At 36.0% G+C, this 25570-nt stretch overlaps 1 protein-coding gene across 2 annotated transcripts in view; it reads right to left on the bottom strand.

Moving 5' to 3' along the window:
* The window catches only part of pigg (phosphatidylinositol glycan anchor biosynthesis class G), an 88781-nt gene that overhangs the window by 34846 nt on the left and 28365 nt on the right, over positions 1-25570 (bottom strand). The window contains exons 6-8 of one of the 2 annotated variants that reach the window (XM_052615516.1): positions 22585-22797; positions 16902-17119; positions 9379-9663 (exon numbers count right to left, since the gene is read on the bottom strand). In XM_052615516.1, coding sequence (XP_052471476.1) covers positions 9379-9663; positions 16902-17119; positions 22585-22797 — 716 coding nt within the window. The remainder of the gene's footprint in view (positions 1-9378; positions 9664-16901; positions 17120-22584; positions 22798-25570) is intronic. The other variant, XM_052615517.1, reaches the window with a different exon arrangement.

Raw genomic sequence — 25570 nt, 5'->3', positions numbered from 1 at the left:
TCCCTTCATCAACACATAATGTATGGCATCATCCATATAGACAAAAGTTTGCAAAAAACAAAACAAAAAAACAATACAAGCACCTAGATGTGAAGCATAGATAGAGAAATGAATTGGAAAAGGTGAAGCAGTGAGAGTTGAAAAGGGCAAAAAACACAAATAACCGAAAAATCGGACAGTTTGCGACAGTATAACGCTGCTGACACTGAAGTCACCGCTGTCCACCACTGTAAAACAACTCTACAGACAGCACTTTGATGTGTAGAGCCCTGAACTAACATACAAACACACACACACACAAACAGACGTGAGAGCACATGTTGTAAGCGTTTCCCACAGTGACTAAATGTAGAGCAGTGTTGACTCAAACTGAAAGTGCTAACAGCCACACACACACACACACACACACACACACACACACACACACACAGTTCTCTGGGGAATCCTGTACACTGGTCGATTTCTTCAGAACCACAATCACACACCATGGCAAGTGATCAAAATCAGTCAATCTTAATACATGCTTCTGATCTCATTATGAATGATTCACTGCCTGCTATTCTGAAGACACCAAGGTTTGTTTTCATCATTTTTAATTTCAATGTAATCATAATCGTTTGCATTCTGAAACTATTTTTCTTTTCTTCTAATTGCAGCCGCACAGCCGACAAAAAAAATATTAATTTATATTTATATTATATTTTTGTGAACATAATGTGAGTGGTGTTTGCATGATGTCACAGTATTGTGGGTGGATGCAGGATCATGGCTATAGCTGTTATACTGCAGTGGCAGATTTTTTCACTAGGTGTAATCGAGTTAAAATGACAATATCTGCCAGTGCAATAAATCACACACACACACACACACACACACACACTGTTCATGGCATGGCATTGGCACATAAACAGTATTATCATTTTATTCAGTTATTATTGTGATAATTATCATAAACATTATCATTATCATAATTATCTAAAGTCAAGTCATTTGTATCTTTTACTGATTTTGAGAGGGTCATCCATGCTTTTATATCATCCCGCCTGGACTATTGTAATAGTCTCTATGTAGGCATTGGTGAGGCATCTCTAACACGTTTGCAGAGGGTACAAAACGCGGCTGCATGTTTATTGACAGGGACACGCAAACGAGACCACATTACACCTGTATTAGCTTCCCTTCACTGGTTGCCAGTTCGTTTTAGAATTGATTTCAAGATTTTACTTTTAGTCTTTAAATCATTAAATAATACTGCTCCTAAATACCTCTCAGATCTATTACAGCCATATGCTCCATCCAGAGCACTTAGGTCTGCTGGGCAACTGCTTTTAGTTTCCCCCAATGCAAGATTAAAGAGCAGAGGTGACCGTGCCTTTGCAGTAGCGGCCCCGAAACTCTGGAATAATTTACCTTTGTATATTAGGCAGGCATCTTCACTTGCTGTTTTTAAATTACATTTAAAAACATATTTGTATAGTACAGCATATAACACAGTATGAGAGTTACCTGTTAGGAGTTCTTTTAAGTGTGTGTTATAAATCATTATTGTATTTATTGCATATTTTATTGTGTTTTTATTTATTATATTTTATTTCTTTTTATGCTTTTTAGTTCTACTGTTTACTTTATATTGTATGTACAGCACTTTGGTGAACACCTGCTGTTTTAAAAAGGTGCTCTATAAATAAACTTTGATTTGATTTGATAAACGTTTAATCATCCAGCTCTAGTCCCTCCCTACTTTACTTCCAGTGAAAATTCAGTTTCCCTCACATTACTGAAGCTAAATGTGCCGTTCAAACTACAGACAGTATTTCTAAGTGATAAACAGCATCTCAACAGCACACCGTTTGCTCTGATAATGCAATACTAATTGGTCGCTCTGTGGCTGATTGTGTGTGTGTGTGTGTCCCTGGTCATGATGGATAGGACCATGTGCAGCCTTGATGTGTGTTACCATGGGGACCGGTCACATCTCACCAGTGTGACAAGGCCTCGCCACGGCAACCGTTTCCTCCCATACATCACCCGGGCAACACCTGGGTGGAAGTCACCCGGCGGGGGAATGGATTGTGTAAGCAACTGGTGTTTGTGTAAACACCGTCTGGGACAAACTCGCCCTCGCTTCTCATTTCTGTGCAAACCGTCTCTCTTTGCTTTTTCATATTGTCTCTCCCATCGAAGGGAGTATTTGGATCCCTGATCCAAAAGCAGCACAAATGCATCAGGAGTTTGTTTTCTGGGCTGCGTCCAGGTCTCTCATGGTTTCATCATTGCAGGAACGAGCTCTGAGCTAAGAGGCTCACACGCGCCAATCTATATACTTTTCCAAAAACAGAAAGAAATTCCCTCTGACGACAGGATGAATGTCTCTGTGTGTGTGTGTGTCTGACCATCAGCTCATGTGCAACTAAACAACCTGTTTGTTTCTTTAAAAGTAGACAATGTACAGTATTTTATGCTTTCCCTGAAGTCCACTTATAATGTTACGCCTTCTGCACTGTAAATGGGTTTTTCACGAGCATTTTACACCCCCTCTCACTATCTCTCTCTCTCTCTCTCTCTCTGACCCATCCAATTAAGCAGCCTGCTTTTGCTGTTTTTGAGGTCAACATGAAACAGCATTTACAGCCTATTTTACTTCTGTAATGCGAGTAGCACAGATTCTTTATTTAGGAAGAAAAGCACTTTTAGTCATTAGGGACTGAAGCGTACATTGCATGTTTCATAATGGAATTAATCTAAACTGAATAAAAATAAGTGTTGATTTTGTCAGCTATTTTTAATTTAGTCTTAGTCCTGTGTCAAATGTAACTGCGTTTTTTTTAACATATTTAGTCAACTGTTTAGTTTAACCTTTTAACCAGACCCCCCATTATAGAAGTCACAGCTGAAAGTGCCCTACCTAATTTAAAATTGCAACAGTTCCTTACTTATTTTTGTTACACACATAATGTCGGTGTCTTTGGAAAGAAGACCCTTTGGGCTTTACTTTTTATCAACCAGAGTTGATAATGCTCAAAAATATTACAAGTTATAGACACTGAAGTGCCTTGAATTTTTTTTACCACACTGAAATGTTTTTTAATTTGATATAAAAATACATGAAATCAGTCCTGGAGCATCTAGAAAAGTAATGGGTTGAAAGCCACATGTCTCATGAGTTTCTATTTCAAATCTGAAGATAGCATGAAAAATGAGACTCCTGAAACCATTTTTCTGAGACTATGTCTGAATGAATGGTTGCCAGATTGCATAAAGCAAAAGCTGGGAAAATTACTCATCCATTTAACTTAAAAGCTCTTATTTAAGGTCTTGATATCTGGCAACCGCAAATATGAACACTCACATAACAGAGTTTTGTCAAGCAGTCTGCAATGTTTTGGCTCTACTTTTTTCAACAAAAATAAAAAGGTTTTGGTAAAGTTTTTGTTCTTTTATCTACATTTTAGTCTCGTTTTTTTCATCAAGGATATTACATCTTCATTTAGTCTCAGTTATCTTTTATTGATCTTATTATCGTCTCGTCATTGTCTTGTTTTCGTCAGGGGAAAAAAAATGTTTCCTCATAGTTTTCGTTAACGCAATTATCACTAATAAAAATAAGAACGTCACAGTGAAATTGTTTGCTTTTTTTTTTTTTTTTTTACATATTTTGACAAGAAAACTCTTTGAAACAGTCCCTATTAATACAGTCCATATAAAATTAGCTTTCTTTTAATCAATTATTCAACAAAAATATGAATAGACGCAATTTTGTTATCATTGTATTTTTTTGGATTTGAAGGTGTGATAAATTACTTGTTTTTCACAAGAAGATTTTATTTAAAATTGAATAAAAATGAAATATATATAAATATATATATATATATATATATATATATATAAATATATATATATATATATATATGTATATATATAAATATATATATATATATATATATATATATATATATATATATATATATATATATATATATATATATATATATATATATACACACAAAATGTGCATCAATTGTATTAATAGATTAGGCTTTTTGACTCCGTTATAGTACAACAATAAGCTCAAAATTTGGCACATATTGGTCAATAAATACATTATAAAATAAAGGTTCCAAAAGGGAATGTACAGTATGCATGTATCCGTTCATTTGCTGTGATTCCAAAGAAGAACCATTTTTGTTTCCACAAAGAACCTTTCAGTGACCAGTACTTAAAATAACCTCTTTTATATATAAAAAAGGCTCTTTCAGAAAGGAGTATGTTATTACATTTTGAACAAAGATTAAAAAAACGTAAGAATATGCAAATGAGCACATTTGAAAACACATGCAGAACTGAGAGATGCGGTCTTATCAGAGTGAGAGGAACTTTTGGGCTTTGGATTATAATGAAAAACAAAACTCCCTCTGAAGTGTCGAGTAAACATCTCTATTAACAAAGATGACAGCAGCACTAATTGATCAGGAGGCAATTAATGCATACTAATTAAACGCTGTGCCAGAATTCCCAACAGCAAGGAACGTGAAATACAGACACAACCCACATCTGCTGGAATCACCTTTGAAACAACAAGAACTGTTTTTGTTACAATGATTTTTGTATATAATGACAATTATTATTATTATTATATATTTTGTTATTATTATAAACATGAATGTATTATAAACATATGTCCTGCCGATGAAAAATAAATAAATAATAGGAATACACAAAAGTTTCTGTCATGGAAACAAGATTCTTTTGACACTGATCTAAGTATTAATCCTTAATGCTTTTAGAATGATCATCATTCTCTAATTTCGACTGATCTCACAGTACCAATAAGCCATCAGTGAGGGAGGTTAGTGTCAATCATGAGCAACTTGCGTCAATCCCATGATTCACTTCACCTGTGTCTCACAGGTATCTGCTGAGGGGTCACTGTCACACATGTGGGAGTAACTCAAATTTCTGTCAAATTGACCTGAATCCTGGGAGAGCCCATTATATGGAGAATTAATGTGAAATACAGCCAACTGTCTCCTGGAGGTTCAGGTGTAAGGTTGGTGTAGGGCGACAGAAAATACAATTTGTACAGTATAAAAACCATTACGAATAGTATTTTCTATTTAACTATGTTAAAATGTTTTAAACTGTTAATGATAATAACATTTTAAAATAAAGCACAATATATATATATATATATATATATTTTTTTTTTTTTTTTTTTTTTTTTTTTACTTCAACAACTTTTTTTGCTTCCTTTCCCCCTTATTTTTTTATTATTATTTATTATTTTATTACAAAACATGACATTGCACAAATATTGTGCTACTGTTTTCCAACCAAAGAAATGGACTCCTGCACCCAAAACAGTATCAGATTTTCTAAATGAGTAATAAAGTTTACAGGTTCACAACCACAAAAAATGTCTAAATGAGCCGTTTCGCAGTTTAGGTTTCATTAAATGTGTTTCCGTAGCTTATTTCCTATAGGATTTGATGCCAGGGAACGCGTGAGCTGATAAAACTGCTATCCTAACCTCAATATGCCATCATCACCAATCACATAAATCATTAGTGAGTTTTCCTGAATGATCAACGCTGTAGTACTCAAGTGTGTGTCACTCTCTAGCACACACGGTACATCAAACAAGCCCAAGAATCCTGATTTCCATGATACGTGCCCTTGAAGAGGACTCAGGCTGGATGATCTCTCTTTATTCAACATTAATGCTCCTAAAAACCAGCATTTAATTTAGAGCCCAACATATTCCCTGTGCATGAAACTGAGCTCTTGCCAACAGAGATGGAAACCGGAGCGAAAATCTGCTCATGAAATATTGAGCACGACTGATTCTTCAAATGACAAACAGCCTGCTGGAAGGTGGAAGGTGACAGGAACTCAACTGGGAATCGAGGAGTGATGCTGGAAAACTTTCACTCGGCTCTTACAGTCACTGCCTTGCCTTATTTCATGCCTAATGATCATTCTGTTGATTCTCACATCTGACTGTCAGCAATTTTCTACTGCGTGCCACAGAAAGAGAGAGAGGGAGATCTTTCTTTCCTGTAAAGAGGTAATTAAAAGGTGTCCTCTTCTTATCTCATTAACTCTGGAGCAAATTCTTTTTTTTAAATCCATGAGCCCTTTGCCTGTGTGGATGATTTTCATATGATTTTGTGGAAAAGTATGACCCCGAATGTTTTTGTGAGACTCTACTAATGTTATAAACTTTGCTGATGTTTAAAAAAGACATTTCTATCCCTGATCTGATGGTCATATTCTCATCTCACATTCATCATGGAGCACAAAACAGCAGCTCAATCTGAAGCTAACAAAGTTTCTTAAAGGGTTACTCCACCCAAAAATGGAAATTTTGTCATTATTCACTTACCTTTATGTCGTTCCAAACCTGTAAAAGCTTCGTTCATAAATAACAGTGAAAAGCATCATCAGAATAGTCCATCTGCCATCAGTGATTGAACCGTAACGTTATGAAGCGGCGACAATACTTTTTGTACACGAAGAAAACAAAAATAACGACTTTATTCAAGAATTCCTCTCCTGTTTCCTTGTGGTGCGGCAGATACGGAAGAGAAGTTCGATTTGTCAAAATGGCGTTACGCTGATTTGGAGAGTCACAGAGGAGAGGAATTGTTGAATAAAGTTGTTATTTTTGTTTTCTTCGTGTACAAAAAGTATTGTCGTCGCTTCATAACGTTAGGGTTAAATCACAGATGGACTATTCTGACAATGCTTTCCATACTTTCCTGGACCTTGACACTGTTATTTATTTGGCAGTCTATGGGACAGTCTCAAGCCTCCAGGTTTTGATCCAAAATATGTTACATTTTGTTCCGAAGACAAACAAAGCTTTTATGGGTTTTTGAACGTCATGGGGGTAAGTGAATAATGACAAAATGTTCATTTTGGGGTGGAAGATCCCTTTTAAATTGGTTCTTACATTAGCAGTTCCCTCTAAACGTTTGAAAACACCCTAGATTTTCGGAGAAAGCATCATCATAATTTATTGGTGTAAACACATTAACGTATCTTGCAATTACTACTGAAAACTATCAAGAGTATAAATAAATAATTTTCTTCTTGATGACATATAAAAGGTTGATTGGCGCTACTGATTGATTGACTATTAAAGTGCAAAAGGAACCAAACAAAACAGTTTAAAGATGCTTTATGGATAGTTCTACTGCTATTATATTTAAATCCAACAATTTCAATATTTTTTCAGAACTTGTGTTTCTCTCATTAATGCAAAGTCATCACAAAAAAAGATGCTGAAATTGTTGAAATCACCAACCAGGGGCCCTCACATGCTACATTTTAAAATATTTTCAAATAGAAAACAGTCGTTTCAAATTGTAAAAATATTTACTGTTTATACTGTATTTTTGACTAAATCTACTGAGCATAATAGACTTATTTTAAAAACATTATCTAATCTTACCAATCCCAAACCTCTGGTACAGTGTATAGCATTTTATTTTGTTTAGTTTTTTTTACTTTTTAAGTGGACTTATTGTCAAAGCCTTCTCTTGATCCTGTTCACACTTGACCTTTAAATAAGTAAAAGGACACTGCGTTTATGGCAAAGCATTTGTCTAAAGCAACCATAGATCTTCTCTACTCATCCTTAAATAAACTGTTAAGGATAAAACTTTGATCAGGATTTGTATTTGGTGTTTAGAGCAAATTGAAAAATTTGAAACTCTGCTCGGCCCTCCAAAGACATAAAGAGGCTGTGTGTGATGCTCCTGATGTTCAAAACTTTCTCCCATCACACCATAATGTGCAGAGACAACGACAAGACACATTCACAAGTTGACTTCCCTGAAAAGCGTAAAGACAGTAAACATGGTGGTAAAACATTGCTTTGTTTATTTGAGTGGTCCGACATGTCAAATTCTGTTTGTACTACCAATGGAAGACGAGGGGCAACATTTTGTAAAGAAATGATTTGTCACTAAATAGTACAAAAGGCCCTTTTTATTCACTTTCTCTAGGTCATGGTTTCTTTACTGGACACTAGTGATGATGAGTAACGATGACAGGGATAATCATTAAGGACTTCTAACTAGGGCTGTCGATTTTACACATTGATCATGGAAAAAAATAATGCATTAAAATGTTTAACACAATTAATGCACCCTACCTGAAAGCATGCAGAGCCGCCTGCTCTCTTCCGAGTAGCACGTGCAAATGTGACATTGATTTTATACAACAGTTCAGTAAATAAGAAGTTAATATTGTTAAAGTTTAGACAAGATTTTGTTGTGCATCTCCAAGCAATACACAATTTCTGAATGAATCAAGTGAATCAATGATCCAATGGGCCAATAATAAATAGAGTCATTTACTTCATTTCTGAATGAATCAGCCGTTTGAACGAATCAAATGAACGAATGACTGAATGAACGATTTATTCATTCAGACATTTCCCGCCAACTACTGGCGTTTTTGTTTTCTAATTAAAAAAATTATTTCATTCAAAAATCATTTCATATTTACAAAATCTGAAGAAAAAATATCCATATTAATAATTATTATTTAATAATAAAACATTAATTAATAATAAAACAGAAAATGAAAAGAAAAAAGAAACTTTCTAAATCTACTTTTTGTAATATCTATATTTTATGCTTTTCTCATATAACACAATAATGGCTTTAAAATCACTTTTGTGGGTCATTTCTCAGTCAAATTTGATGTGTGATTAATATGAGATTAATCGATTGACAGCATTTTACTTCATACCATTTCTTCTGGCTAAAATACAAGCCCATAATCCATAATACTGCTTTTTCCAGTGAAAAACTCATCTTGTCTGAATCAGGAGAGAAATGTGCATAGATCAAGCAGTTTTTACAAGTGAAAACATTTCCAAACAAAGGTGTGTGTGGATTCTGATGTTAGAGAACAACAGGGCACAGACTATTTTACTGAAGGAAGCGTTATTATTGATTTTGGTCTCATATTTTAGCTGGAAGCAACGGTTAAGTTTAAAAGTCTTTTTTTCTTACTAATGCAGCTTTTTGCTTCACTAAAATAGATGGAGCTCTTTTGGAGATGCAAATTTATGGTTGGTTGCATTTTTTTTGTACAACATCATGGGTAATGTAGTTTTCGCCATAAATTCTGCAATTAAACATTATAATTTCACAAATATTTAGCTTCAGGCTCAGAGCTCACAACAGGTCTTTCTTTAAAGGTTTATTAGTTATTGTCAAAAGTTAATGGGGAGTATGCATGGCATTTTTACTTCCAGAGCCCAACTGTTGCACTTTATTTCAGTGTAATTGTGTGTTTATTTCAGCAAACCGTCTAAGGGGAAATATTAGGTGATGCACATGGCACAGAAACTTTTTCACTCACCTTAGCAGGGGTCTTGTTGCTGGCCGGCATCCTCCTCGCTGCCATGCTAACCAGAGCACATGTGAAGGCGGAGGACAAGAGGATGACGGTGAACACTAGGACCCAAGGGAGAGAGCAGAGGTAGCAAGTGCCCCCAGTGGAGGTGCAGACCAGTACGTGAAGAGCCGAGCCAAAAAGACACAACAGGTAAAAGGGCAAAGAGAGCAGAGACGACGCCAGTGGGACATCCACAACGGCCTCCCTGCTCAAAGCCTCTGGCATGGCCAACATCAGACAAAACAGCACCTGGAGAGAGAGAGAGAGAGAGAGAGAGAGAGAGAGAGAGAGAGAGAGAGAGAGCGGTTCAACTACACACACACACACACACACACACACAAGGGCTCGGTCTACCGCTTGTATTAGAATTTATCTCTGGTTATGCCTTCACAAACTGCCATTTGAGACCGACAGCGGTTTACACCTGAGTATTAAAGCTGCTGTAAGTGATTTTCAGGGAATATCGCTCATAAAACTTCCCTGGTAGATGTCACTGAAATAGGTGTCCTGAGAAATCACACATATCTATATGGCCACAAAAAGACCCCGTGAACAGCAAAAAGAAGAATCTGGAAGTTTTAAGCCAATCAGAAATAATCTCTGCCTGTCAATCATTTTGCAATCTGGGTTTGCAGACACTGGATTGGCTGTTGTCTTTGAAGGGTGGGGTTTGGGGAAATGGGGTATAATAGGTATAATAGTATAGTATATATATATATATATATATATATATATATATATATATATATATATATACGCACACACAGTATAGACTGGGCTTATGGTAAATTAATGAGGAGTTTGTCTGCAGCTCTACATTAGAACATGTATTCATAAACAAGCCTGAAGAAAGAATTATAAGGAATGTAAAGGTTATTTACCGTAGAAAACCTGTCAACTGCTTTAGAAACACAACTGTCAGGAAGCCTAGTGCTAATGCATGTTCAGCTTTTTCTTTGCAGAGAACTGTCGTTTGCAATGACAGCTAAGAAGTGAATCCAGATCTCTCACTCTCTGAGAGATTTCTGATAAAAGCAGGAGAGCAAGGCTTTAAGAAAAGACACACGCTGACGTGTCCTTGCCTCAGACTCCCAACAATGCACCGACAGTCAAACGCTGGCTTTGAAACACTCTCGCTCTTTTCTTGTCCCCATCCGGCTCTCTCGCTCACGGCTGTCTTCGTTGACGTCTCGACGGGATGTTACATTTGCACTTGAGTGATGTTTGAGATCGGAGGGTCAGAAACCGCCACGTTAATATTTAACAGAGAAAAGACACAAACTGCAGATCATCAACGATAAAAGTTTTGTGGGAACTAGATTTAGCATTAAGAGCCAATAGAATACGTGAACAATAAGAGGCTGGAAAACAGGATTAAAAAAAATAATAATTCTGGCCTCAATCAGATATTTTGGTGGAGACACAAAAGGAAAAACAATAATATGTTTAACACGAAAGCATAATTATCCATATTTACTTTCATAATGCCCATTTATGGTATGAGTTGTTATGAACCAACAATGAACAGCAATTATGGCAAAACCTTAATGTTAACATATAAGTATATTATATATTTTTAGTTCATGTTCATACCAATGTTATTATTTAACTTGAAATTATAAAAATGTCTCCGCATACACTACTGTTCAAAAGGTGTTCACTAAGGCTGCATTTGTTTGATTAAAAGTACAGTAAAACCAGTAATACTGTGAAATAATATTGTGAAATAATACTAATATAGTCTTTAGTCACATGATTCTCCAGAAATCATGCTCATATGCTGATTCGCTGCTGCTCAACAAACATTTATCATTATTATCAAAGTTGAAAAACAGTTCTGCCGCTTCATATTTTTTTATAAAACAGTCGCACGTTTTTAGTTCAAATGAACAAAATTTATTTGAAACAGACATCGCGCTGTTGTCACTTTTAATCCATTTAAATGCATCCTTGCTGTACAAAAGTATAAAAATAGCCAAGAAAAATAAATGCTGTAAAAGTATTTTTATTTATTTATTGTTAGAATATGTCAGCTACTGCAAAGTTTGTTTCTCCTGATATTTGCAGATGGCATTGTTAGCTAACTCTGTGAAATGACTTGTGTTTTCGGATGACGCCACCATGCTCATTTCCACACCTTTCTCCTCTATTTGGACAGGACTAGTTCTCTAGATCAGGTCAATTTGTTTCCCAGCTGCACTTTGTGATTTCAATCCCATCCAAATTGAACCATCTGTGTATTTCTCACACAGCCGGTGTAAAAATTACAGAGCAAATTACCCACTGTTTTTGGCAACCTCTGGAGTACTCTAATGCTGCTCGGGAAGTAACAGCTATTGTTGTACCTTTTTTCGACAACACTTCTCGTTTATTTTGACCTTTTGTCCAACACAGTGACTAAACTAATTGGTGCATTTCATTATGGTGTAGACCTTTTTGGTAGTTTGCTGGTTAAAGCAGCTGTTCTATTCATCAAGCATGTCAACTTACATCCTCACAGTCAGCAACACTATAGTCTTGTTAGCAAGATTGATCCATCCATCCATCCATCAATCTATCTAATATATATTTTTAAATACTATATACTGTATTATTAAATATATTAGATATGATAGATTATATCAAGCTTTCATTGCCAGAAATGAGTTGTTGTTCACAATGCAAAAAATAAATAACTAAAATATATCAAGAAACTACTAATCAAGAATTAAAAATTCTAATAAAAAGCTATTTGTATAGTATATATGATATTATTAAATGTACATATTTAATTATATAATTTAAATATTCTTTGACTATATATTTTACATATTATATTACATATATTTAATATAATGTTTTATATAATCAAGCTTGCATTTCTGAAAAAATAAATCTAATTATATTAGATGATCTCTTCCATTAAAAAAATAAAAAATAAAAAAAATCTGTATTTTTAATAAATCTCAATGTTCGATTACATGGGCCCGGAAGCAAGGCACAACAATATCCGGCCCATTTTATTTTTATTGTTCAACATCTTTTTGAAATACTTCACATTGCTTTGTAAACCCCATTTCATTTTGATTTTAATTGCAGGTTTTCAGTAGTTGACAATGAATTTGGTTTTATCATTCTGAATAACAGCCGCCCCATTTACACAACGAAACTGCAGAGAAGTCATCTGAAAAGTTTTGTTTCAGATGTGTATTTGTTGTTGGTTTGACTCTGGTGAGACGCTTTGCTATTAATTTATGTGGAATTGGCTCTCAGGAGACAACAAGGAAACAAGGAAACAGTCATGTTAAGAAAGATGAATAAATACCGTAACAAATGGATTGCTCATTATTAGAGCATTTTAGTTAAGGGATTAACTACTGTTAGCTAATGGGACCTTACTGTAAAGTGTTACTAAAACATCTTCATTAAGCATCAGTCAGATTAATTTAATATATTTCATAACTTTAGGGAGGAAACACATTATAACACTGTTCATCTTCGGTGGTTGTGATCCCTTTCTACAGGCATGTAGACTGGATGAAATCACCGCATTTGATACACACTACTCTATTTGTGAGTGTGAGCTAAAGACCTTTTCCTGCCACAGTTCAACAGCTGTATTTGCTAAGTGCAATCCATTATTGAAGTACTAGAGTTGATACCTCACCCGGTCAATGAGATCTAAAGGACACAGTATCCACTGGGACGAGGAGAATGTCAGAAGGTTTGAGGGCATCCAGTGAGTCACATGAGATTGAGAAACCCTGGTCTCTGTTCCTCATTGAGGACTGGAAAATATGTTAACATGGTCAAGTCATTTGTATTTTCTGTTGAATCAGATCAACAGAACAGATCTATTAAGGTCTTAATAGAGACAATAAATATATACTGTAGTTTAGACATGAAACCCTAGATGCAGGCTAATGGTTGTTAACGTAATGGATGATATTCACAGAGTTAAACAACTTGGCACAAGCTGACTGGTTCATTCTGCATATGCAGCCAATTAGCTTATACTGCCTTGCATTTATATGGCTGGCTAGCATTCACTAGAGATTCCTGCAGCGCGCTCTTAGGAGTTTCTCTGAAACCCTCCACCTTCCCCAGCTCCACCTGTATAGATCTTCTACAGGTTATTTTATATGCTATTTGTGCAGCAGCAGTATGTCTTAAATACTCATGGCAACATATCGCCGTATGCATTGGCAGTAGCAAGTTCCTGTACTTGCTTGGAGCAGCAGCAATAATCTACAACTGCAGCAATAACCAACAGGGGGAAGCAGCAATGGCGTAGCAGATCAAAATACATGAATATAGTCATATCCATCACCATGCTAAAATATTCAGAGAGCTGTCATGATCAAACTATATATTTTCAACAAAAAAAGTAATTCCAACTTTTTAACTCCCAACTCATACTTTTTTACATGCAGTTCTGATAAAAAAAAATTGTAATCACAATTCTGAGAAAAAAAAAGTTTGAATTGTGTAATATAAACTTCATAGTTTTAAGTTTTTTTTATTCCATGGTGGACACTAGTTTCCATACTTTTGCTCAGCAAAGCTGCATTTAATTGATCTAAAATACAGTAAAAAATATTATTACAATTTTAATTAATTGTTATCTTTTTGAATATTTTTAAAAAATTCTACTTATTCCTGTGGTTCAATACTACGGAGCCCCTTAAGGGGCCATTGCAAAAATAAAAAACACACAGACATTAATGTGTGCACGAGAAACTTTCACATGCATTCAGTTTCAATTTCCAGTGTAGGTATTTATTTTTTCGTTGTAAGATGGCAGAGAGAGACACAACTGTAAACTGTAACACGGGAGCTCGCAAAACATTTCTTGTGCGCACTGGAAAGTCTGTCTATTTTTTATTTTTGCAAAGGTCTCTTTAGGGGCTCCATACAAACCAGAATTTTCTGCTTGAATAAAAAAGAAAATACTAACATTTTTGTGGAGATGTCTTACATTTTTTTTCAGGATTCTCTGATTCAAGAAAGTTCAAAAGAACAGCATTTATTTGAAAAAATAATTCAAAGCAAATAAATAAATATTTACAAACCTCAAACTTTTGAAATGTAGACATCAATTGCACATTAAATAGGGCATCTGACAGACACTGAACAAATAGACAGGCTAAATAACTATAACAAATAAATAACTATAATCTTTTATTTCACAGAACTATCATAGTTTTTGGAAATAAACGGAGAGTTGTGGATTGTGCATAATAACGGCAACATCACTTACGACAGGTGATTTGACGTCTGACTAAACACAATTACTGTGTTTATTCTTGAAGGTGGTGAATTTGTTTGAAAAGCGATGCTTTGATGGCTGTAGCAGCGCAGCTTTAAAGGGGTGAATTTAGAGATGCATCATCTCAGAGAGGGTTTTAGCATACTGACAGTCTAATACCAGTAGCTGAATTACGTGCTTGCAGTGTTGAGTCTGTTGCACCACAGTCCTCTAAAAGTACAAACTGAACAACCTAGCTTTGAAAAGAGCTCAAGAAAAGATGAATGTTGCAAATGCGACCAGGAACTTGTATTAGGAAAGCAAACAGGGTCAGTTTTGATTCCATGTTGACTTGAGGAAATAAGAAAACAGTGGAAACCCATATCCAAAACTGAGAGGCTGACGTAATGAATCCTGCAACCCGCACCAGGCTGGATCTGAACTCTGCCATGACGGCTGGCGAGCTCTTTATTGTTAATTAGAGAGAAGAGAGGGACTAATTAAACTCATAATGAGTTGGCAGGGTAAGGGCTGTAAATGAGACGAGAGAGCGCAGTCCTTCAAACTCAGACACTGATCCTCCTTCACACCACTGTAAGACCTCCGAACTCCTTTCTCAACTCACGCCTAAACCGCCATTAGCCTTGTTATCAGCCGACGGAAGAAAAAGAATCAAACAGAAATACTGAAAACCTAAGCTGTAAGGTGCGCTGTTGTCGTGTGCTAGTCAGAGTTCTGGAAATAGGTTTCACACAAAACTTCTTGTTTATTTCACTGTAATCTTGAGTGAAATGACCACTGTTTTCTTAAGGGTCACACATCTATTCTTTCGAAGGTTTATGTTTTCTCCTAAATGGAGCAGAATAAAACAGAATGACAAAGGCATCACAGTAAACAACAAACACCAAGCAGTTGACCATTAAACTCTTTACACACGCTTTAAGGCAATTTAATCCATTTACAATTCATTTTTGGATTTAAGATTAGCAGTTAAAACCTTTAGCTTAAAACTAGTTGAAATGATACATTTTCAATGGCAACTGGTGATATTGAGAGAACTGGTGGCTAATTGGTGATATGATGGCAATATAAATATATAATGTGTTCAAAAGAACAGTGGCAAATTAAGAGTACAGCACCATTCAAATGTTTGGGGCCGAGAAAATTTTCGTTTTGGAAGAAATTAATACTTTTATGTAACATGGATACATTAAATCATCAGTTAAGACATTTCTAATGTTAAAAAATATTTTATTAAAAAACAAATGCGGTTATTTTGAACATTCTATTCATTAAATAATCCTGAAAAGAATGAATCACGGTTTCGGTTCATCATAAAATCACAGTTTCCACAAGGAATATTAAGGAGTAAAGCTCTTTTCAACATTGATAATAATCAGAAATGTTTCTTGAGCAGAAAACCATCATATTATAGTTATTTCTGAAGGATTATGTGACACTGAAGACTGGATAAATGGTGCTGAAAATTCAGCTTTGACCACAGGAATAAATTACATTTTAAAATATATTAAAAAAAAAAAAAAAAAAAAAACAGTTATTTGAAATTGTAATAACATTTCACATTAGTAATGTTTTTATTGTATTTTTAATTAAACAACATCATTTGATGTATGAATGATCACTGCACTTTCTACATAAATAAAAAATAAAATAAAACATTGTTTTTATACTGTTTTACTTACACTGTATGTATTTTAAATGTGTTTATTTCACAAATTTATTTCAATCAAAATTCCCTGGAAAATATTGGAAAAAGAGACTATGCATTGTCTCTTGAAAAGGCTGCAAGTATATTCGGAAAGAGAATTAACTGGCTAAATATTTAATTTTCTTATTACTAGCTAAAACTGCTTTCCCGTGTAATTTTAATGACACAGAACATACACCTTCCAAATTCACGCCGCACCAGGAAATGAGTTTTATGAAGTGTTAAATGCTTTAGTTTCAGCTAGTGATAGTCATGGAGGAGCACGTGTTCGGAAATGATGAGGATCTGCCAAAACCTGCCTGAATATAGATGTGAAATTACCATAGCTGAAGCAAAACCTGCCTGTTAAAAATGTGAAGTGCTTTAAGAGTGAATCAGACTGACCTTTACAGCCAAAACCTTGAATAAAGTTTAGTTCGAGTAGACGGCATACTTTGTGAACAAAAACAAGTCTGTGAGTGATGCAATTACAGCCTCGTTTTCATTCCCGAGAAATGAAATGTGGCGTCTTCAGGTTTAAACGGATCTCACCTGCAGTATGAAGATCATGCCCATGATCATGGAGTACATGTCGTATTTGCCCAGCTGTTTGCTCAGAGCTGAACTCATGGCCTTCAGAGCCTCCAGATACTGTTTGAGAACCTTCTTGCCCATATTACTCAGAACCTCTGACGTGTTTCCATCCAAATAGAGCTTCATCCAGCTTCCGTGAGATTTCTCCGCCACCCGAAACTGCTCGTAACCGGCCTCTGTGACGAGGGAAAACACAGGAACATTTAAAAAGACATGAACAATGCCAGAGAAAAAAACAGAACACGAGAGAGAATGCCATTAACTTCACCAAAGAATAAATGTGATGCTGGCCATGGGAAGGTGTTTTAGATGACATATTTATCTTCATAACAGCCTTCACATATAATGCTTTAAAATGCTCACTCGGTTTTGAAACAGAGCCAAAGTGTTGTAGGAAGCTGTTGCATAAGAAGCAGGTGTCTGCTGGCTGTGTTTTAAAGCAGACATACACTAAGGGCCTTCACAGCAGGATCTCAGAGGGAGCTAACTGGCACGTCTGCCTCATACCGCCCAGACACTTCACTACAGGACACCTCCGTCTCGCTCTGTGCCTCTATCTTTCTATACGTGTCTCTCCCCACCTCTGAGCCTGATGCTGTGAAGAATGACACGCACACAACGGGAAACAAACTTGACCCAAGTATGGGACACAAACGGCTTTTTGAAAGGTGTCTGAGTGCCACTTAAAACGCATTAGGCATGAACAGACAGCTTCTACAGTCTTACAGACAAACAGGTTGTTGAGCAAGTTAGTGAATGCTAAAGTGTCAGCATGTTAAAATCAGCTATTGGAATAACAATAGCTAAAACCCATGTTACTAAAACCCATGCAACTTAAATTCAAGCAACCTCTGAATAGTCTGTGTAAATATACCTAAATGCCACTTCAGAAGCAGCTTCTGAAAACAATGTAATGACCACTGCCTTGTTGAATTAAAATACTTCTTTCTAAACTTCCTTTTTTTTTTTTTTTTTTGCATTGAGCATGCTCTACTTTTCTCATTTAATACAATAATGAATTTAAATGATCTTTTGCATGGTAATTTCTCAGCCCAAATTGATGTGCAATTAATGTCCATGAATGCATACAGGCTGCATTGCAATTTGCATACTTTAAGAGCATGCACTTAAAATTACATCTTTATGCAATAAGCCTCTTGCAAACAGTTATGATGCACAGAATGAATTACTTTAAATTACTAGCCAAATTAACTTAAGGCACTAATGGATGCTAAATAACTAATGGATGCTAAATGAATTACCCTAAAATTCTATATTAACTGAAACTGCCATGGCAACTGAAAAAGTTGCACATGAACTCTAAATCTGTAGAGCAATCGGGTTGTTCATAATGTTTACGGCATGCAAAAATCAGCTGGATAAACCTATATGAGCACATACTACTATACAGTGCCCTGAAGTCATAGCTGGACAATTTTATGATCCTAGTCACTCTGGTGTGCAAAAAATGTAAATATGAATGGGAATATACTAGATATTGTAAATACGAATGGGAATATACTAGATATTTTACTCATAAGAAATTCTAGGGGTGCCAATAATTGTGGCCAACATGGAGAAAAAAAAAAAATCATTTCATAATGTGAGTCTCCCTGCACTTTCAATTGTTTAACTTCAATGAAAGGTTAAAATTTAGTGATTATTATTATTATTTTTATTAAAGATCAAAGGGATAATCGATGCAGATTTATTTTCATAGCCACCTTGGTCATATTTACCAAGGGTGACAATATTAGTGGAGGGCACTGTTTAACCTAACTTGTTATGATTTAGTTAATAGTTTAACTATTTATGATTTTGGATCATATACTATATGTCCTAAATAGTATGCATGATCATGCATCCCAAATATGATTTCTAACCATGCATGCTACTTAGGACAGATGGTATGTAAAGCCACACATTCCTCCAGGCCGTGTGAAACCTGGAAATCTTTAACATTTCTTTCCCGAGCAGACAGAAAGGTGATAAACCGACACGTAATTTGCTGACGGAGATCACGTTAACCCACAGAAGAAGTGATGAATGGGACGATTACTGAGCGTTAGAGGGTAAAACAGAACATTAGAGGCATTTTCACATGAATCTATCCTCTTATGAATGAATTCACTTCGCTGGAACGTTCATCTATTGTCATTACACAAACAACCGAGGCTGTGATTAATCAATTATATGATTATGCTGAATTAGCTCATGAATCCAAGTCAACTGTCATGACAGTGAATCATAGTGTTGTGTCCACATTATCAACTGAAAGTCACGCATATTAGAGCTGCGGGATACATAATAGTGTTACAGCAATGAGAAACCTTGAAAATTGAAAATGGTCCATCCTTAGACACACCGGCATCTGCTTAATAATGAAAGTTTAATTCACAGCATTGATCAAAGAAAAGGAGAGTTAGAGAAAAGCCAAGCAGTGCATCCGCTGGGATGAGCCTCTCCTGCTCCAGGAATAATGGGGATTATTCATGAATATAATATATACAGCTGGAAACAAGAAAGAAAACAAGGAAAGAGAAGGGAGAGGGAAGCAGACAGACAAAAAGTCAGATGCATGGATGGATAGATGGGCAGACGCTGAAACAGACAGACATAATGACAGACAGAGCGATAGATCGATAGTTCTAATGTTACAACTCTCTCTCTCGCTCACACACACACACACACACACATAAACACACACACTCTTTAGCCTCACACTTTTGTGTGTGTTTCGGAAACAGATCGGACTAGTGCTGACACACACACACACACACACACACACACCACACCAAACAGATGGGAAATCAGCAGAGCTCTTCAAACCAATTGCAGCATACAGCAGGACCAGTGTGTCTGCATATGTGTATGCATATGTGTGTGTGTGGATGGCGGGTCAGTGTCTCTGCATCTGGCCAGCGCAGGATTCGGCATCATCTTGTCATGATGACAGATGCCTCTCTGAGATCCTCCTCAGAACGCCTGCGTCACTTTCCATTAAAATGCTTTTCAATAAACCTTTGAATGAGTCTGATGGTGGAGTTATCACTCATTTGTGTAGATGAGGGTCTGTGAAGATCCTCTCTGGTTTAAGTGGACCTGGGCTTTTATTTGCTGAGCTATATTAATGAAGATCTATGTGTGTGTGTGTGCTCAGGCTGTGCTTAATAATGCAGTTCATAATGCATTCACGGTGAAAGTGCTGAAACTGGCACAAAAGGGGACACCTATGGGTGTTTCGGAATGGCATGACACTATCACTATTTGTACAGTATCTAGTAAAGTTATATATAAAATAGTAATATGAGAAAATGCTATAAAATGCTAACAAACAAATGAATGCACTACAGTATTTACTGTATATTTCAGTATGCTAGTATGGAGATTTAGAGCACTGCCTCTGCTTCATACACACACCGGGAAAAGCAGGTCAAGATCTCTAGTGTGACTCAGGGTTCTGCTGCATGTTGCATTTTAATGGGGCACCGTCAGGAGCTTGAGCTCTCAGCGTCTTACCGAGGGAAAAGTGTTATCTGGAGAAAACCTCCGACGTCTCGCTTTCAGGTAAATGTGCTTAGAAACACTCTGATGAATGATTCTCCGCTTAATCACAATCATTTATCCACAATTTAATTAAGTGCTTCATTAGGCTGCAAAGGCATGATGGAGAAGTTTTTACACACTCTAAAGACAGCGAGACAGGCATGGGTGAAGTGAGGTAATTTCTGTGTGTATGTCACACAGAGACTGAAGAGATGACCTCTAACAATCTCATATTTTAGAATCTCCTTCAGAAATTGGAAGGACGAAAGTGGGTTGTGGCAAAGTATCGTCCTCATCAATCAGATTTCAACCTCCACACGCCTCTCGAACCTTCACTTGAGCGCTGGTGAAAGAGGGGAAGCTCGATGTCCAATGCATATTCTATACAAAAAAATATCAAGAGTCGGCTGAAATCATAAGCTTTGAAATGATTGGCCGACTTTACGCAATTTCCAGAAGTTAGAGTGCAGATTCAGAACATAAGGACTTTTAGGAAGAACAAGAACTAAGGGATTTTGTGTCATTTTTTTAAGACTTACCAGGCCCTAATCATCACATAAAAAAGTAAAACTAACAGGCACAAAAAATTATAACAATGTTTGATACCCAGATCTAATTTTATTAAATAGTAGATATATATTTTTTTTATGCTGTACTCAAGTACTTATAAAATGTTGACAATAACTGACATGTACATTAGATTAAATATTTATTTTTATTTAACAGTGTTACCGATAAGCATCTCAAAGTTAACTTATTTCAACAACCTATGCTTTATCTTAATTTTTTTTTTTTTTATAATAATTAAAATTAAATAACCCATGTGTATGAAATAAAAAAGAAGTCATTTGAAAATTAGACTGCTAAGTTTACCGCATATACATAAACAGTGCTTACATAAAATCAAATCACATTTTCATCCAGTCACATGTTCTTATTCGAACAGCTGTGAACAAAGTATACGCTCCGCCGGCTTAGCATTTTCTTCCCACCATAAAAGCAGATCATCATCCGGTGGGATGCATCAGCATCTGTGCAGCTGCTCACGGATAGACTTTGCTGTGCATTAATTTGAATGCCAATCTATTATTATGCTAACAACAATTAGATACATGCAGTAATAATAACAAAGGACTTTTCTGGTTGCTTTTGTGGGCAGTTCATGGCCCAAATAAGCTATGAATCAGATTTATAACAACAGTCAAAATGTCTGGCTACACGAGACATACTCTTCCAGAAACAGCAACATAAGTCTGAGAAAATGTCAGCAGACATCACCATCAAACACTCCAACCCTGAATAAACACACTCACACCTCATAACCCAGCAGAACTCTCAATACTGCAAGAAGCGAGAAGTGAATGAGCCAGAGATGGATATTTGTGGGAGGCCAGGCTTCCTGCTGAGAGAAAATGCAACCAAACTGCTAAAGAGACAGCAGAGGACACACAAACACACATGCACATCTAGGCTTGGGCTAAAGGGTATACATTTTCGACTTCTAAAGTGCTCTAAAGGCCCAGTCGGTGTACTCAATCTCATGCTCTTATGGCGGGTTGCTGACAGTGCTTCATGAGCTTGTTACTAAAGCAGCAAAACAGGAAAACAAAACTGGACTGAAAACTAAAGCATAGCGCAGATTGCCTTTTTGAGACAAAAACCCTAGACAGTAGCTAAGTGTAGTGTGATGCACACTCTGAGAGACCCTGATTCTGTTATTTTAGTATTATTTACAGTATGTAATCATATTTAATATTAAAATAGTTTATATATATACACATTAAAATAGTTCATGTGTCTAATCAATCATTGCTAATTAACATGTGGGTTGTGAGACTCCTAAACTCGCACTGCTGCTGCTGCTGCTCCATCTGACTTTTGACAATTGTTATAAAGTTTGACCTACTTTGCAGCTTATTCTAGCCAATATGTATCCATTAAGACCATTTTCCCCACATTCAAGGTGCCCAATCACTTGCTTGACTCTTGGTCACCAATCAAACAGCTATTTGTGTTTGCAATATGCTTCAGACAGTTTGTGGCCTGATCATGGCTGTGTGGGTGCATTAGCTTTGTTCTGCACATGTGAACTCACCCTTGTGGAAGGTGGGATTGCTGTCCTGTAGGAGGCGGCTGAGCTGGTGTCCATTGATCTGGAGGAGGCGCAGCTGTTCTCTGAGTGATAACTCCTCAAACACTGCTGGAATCAAATGGCCCACGCTGTTCTTGGAGATGGGTAACCCCAGACCGAGTGCAAGGGTGGGGGTCAGATCCACCTGCTCCAGGACGCCTGGCTTCTCAAATCCCACTACAACAGCAAGATACAGTACGTGTCATTAACTGATCAGCAACTGTCCATTTCTGTCCATGACATGCACTTTCTGGGGTTTTAGAAGAAATCAATCAATCAATCAATCCATCCATCTATTCCTCAATACATCTATATCCATCCATATATAAATATATGCATCCATCACCCATCCATCCATTTACATATACATCTATATCTATCCATCCATCCATCCATCCATCTATCTATCCATCCATCCATTTATACACCCATCAATCCATACATCTATTCCTCAATACATCTATATCCATCCATATATAAATATATGCATCCATCACCCATCCATCCATGTACATATACATCTATATCTATCTATCTATCTATCTATCTATCTATCTATCTATCTATCCATTCATTTATACACCCATCGATCTATACATCTATTCCTCAATACATCTATATCCATCCATCTATAAATATATGCATCCATCACCCATCCATCCATTTACATATACATCTATATCTATCCATATATCTATCTATCTATCTATCTATCTATCTATCTATCTATCTATCTATCTATCTATCTATCTATCTATCTATCTATCTATCTATCTATCTATCTATCTATCTATCTATCTATCTATCTATCCATCCATCCATCCATCCATCCATCCATCCATCCATCCATTTATACACCCATCGATCTATACATCTATTCCTCAATACATCTATATCCATCCATATATAAATATTTGCATCCATCACCCATCCATCCATTTACATATACATTTAAATCTATCCATCCATCCATCCATCCATCCATCCATCTATCCATCCATTCATAAACCCATTGATCCATACATCTATTCCTCAATACATCTATATCCATCCATCTATAAATATATGCATCCATCACCCATCCATACATTTATATATACTGTCTGTCCATCTTTCCACCCATATCCAACCATCTTTCCTTCCATACATCTATCCAACATCAATCCATCCAACCAGCATTCATCAATCCATCCATTTAAATATTTATCCATCCATCCATCAAATCATAAATGTATCGGTCCATCAATTTATAAATCCATCCATCCAATCAATCCATCCATTTCTACACCATTAATCCATCTGTTCATCCATTTATACATCTATCTATCCATCCATCCATTCATTCATCAGTTTATATCCATCCATCTATCCCTCCATCCATCCAAACTTTTTCTACTACTTTCGTTCTTGTTTCAGTGCTTTTCTGCAAACTGACACCCAAAATGAAGACATATTTACGTTTTAATTCATGAATGCTGACTTCATCTCTGGCAGGAAGTTGATGACACTAAATTTAAATTATTTATTCAGACTAAATCTATAATATATTCCTCACAGACAGACATCAGCGTTTGATTAAGTCAGTGTTTCGTGCGCTGTGCTACTGATGAATCTGTAGCGCTAACTCAAAAATACATCTAGAATTTAGCTGAATGAGACTGCGTTGCTTTTGCGTTGTCCTCGCTGGCTGTGCACAAAAAGAATCATGCAGATCCTTTAAAAAAAATCAGAAATCAATTGTTAAATCTGACTGAATTTAGTCACTCATATGAATGGTTCCAAAGACTCTATTTGCAATGCAGGAAACCAAAGGAAATCCAAAGATGATTCAGGTTAAGTTTATGCATATACAAAAATAAAAACATAAATAAATTATTCAGCTGTCTCTCTGGATGGCTCTGGTTTTAACTGCGGCTACAGCGGTATGATAGACGATGAGGTAAGCATGAAAGCACCGCATGCAGTGGGTGAGGATATGAGCTCATCTTTAAATAAAAACAGTGTGGTGCAAGAGAAAGCTGGTGTGATTGTGTGTCTGTGTATAAATGAACAAGAGTTCACAAAAATAGATCAGGCAGGAAAAGAAACAATTATCACATTCACCCTGACAGTCTGGTGTAGACAGATGCTTTGCCACTCCACACTTTCATTTCGGAGAGAAAAAGAGGGATAGAATATTGGGATGAGCAGAAGTGGATAATGAGCATCTCTCATAGATTTTCACACTCTGGGGCATGAGTATAGTGCATGTGTGTGTGTGTGTTTATCCACACGTGGTTATGAGTGCATCATGTGCTCACTGCGTGTACTGCATCACATTATAAGTGTGACAACCACTGCGCCAGCTCTGTGTGTGTGTGTGTCACAATCAATTACACACTATACTCAATGCTAATTAACCCATTATAAAACAGTACGGAAAAAATGAATTCTTGCCTTATATTATAAGACAGAGATAAATCAGTCTGTAGAATTATCAAGCAACTCACTGCAGAATTCCTCTAATGCAATCGGATAAAATTTGTAATTTAATGTGTAGCGAACAACTATATGAGTCTATGTAGGACATATAAGGAAGAGCACCTAGGAAAACTTACAGTAGAAATTTTACTTTGTACACTGCTGTAGAAAAGATTGTGGTCAGTATGAATTATCTTTGTTCATCAAAAAATCCTGAAAAATGTTAAATGATAATATTTATTCACACACACACACACAAAACATTCATAATAACAAGAAATTAAAATTATTATTACTATTATTAGCATAGCATTACAATGATTTCTGAAGGATCATGACACTGTAGACTGGAATAATGTTGCTGAAAATTCAGCTTTGCATCACTAGAATAAAATTACATTTTAAAACATAATTAAAGAGAAACCATTTAAAATCATAACAATATTTAAAATTGTTACTGTATTTTTGATCCAATAAAAGCAGCCTAGGT

The sequence above is a fragment of the Carassius gibelio genome, chromosome A14 (genome assembly GCF_023724105.1).
Source record: "Carassius gibelio isolate Cgi1373 ecotype wild population from Czech Republic chromosome A14, carGib1.2-hapl.c, whole genome shotgun sequence".
Taxonomy (NCBI): domain Eukaryota; kingdom Metazoa; phylum Chordata; class Actinopteri; order Cypriniformes; family Cyprinidae; genus Carassius; species Carassius gibelio.
Note: the sequence above shows the minus strand (reverse complement) of the source record. Positions and strands in the feature narration are given on the sequence as shown.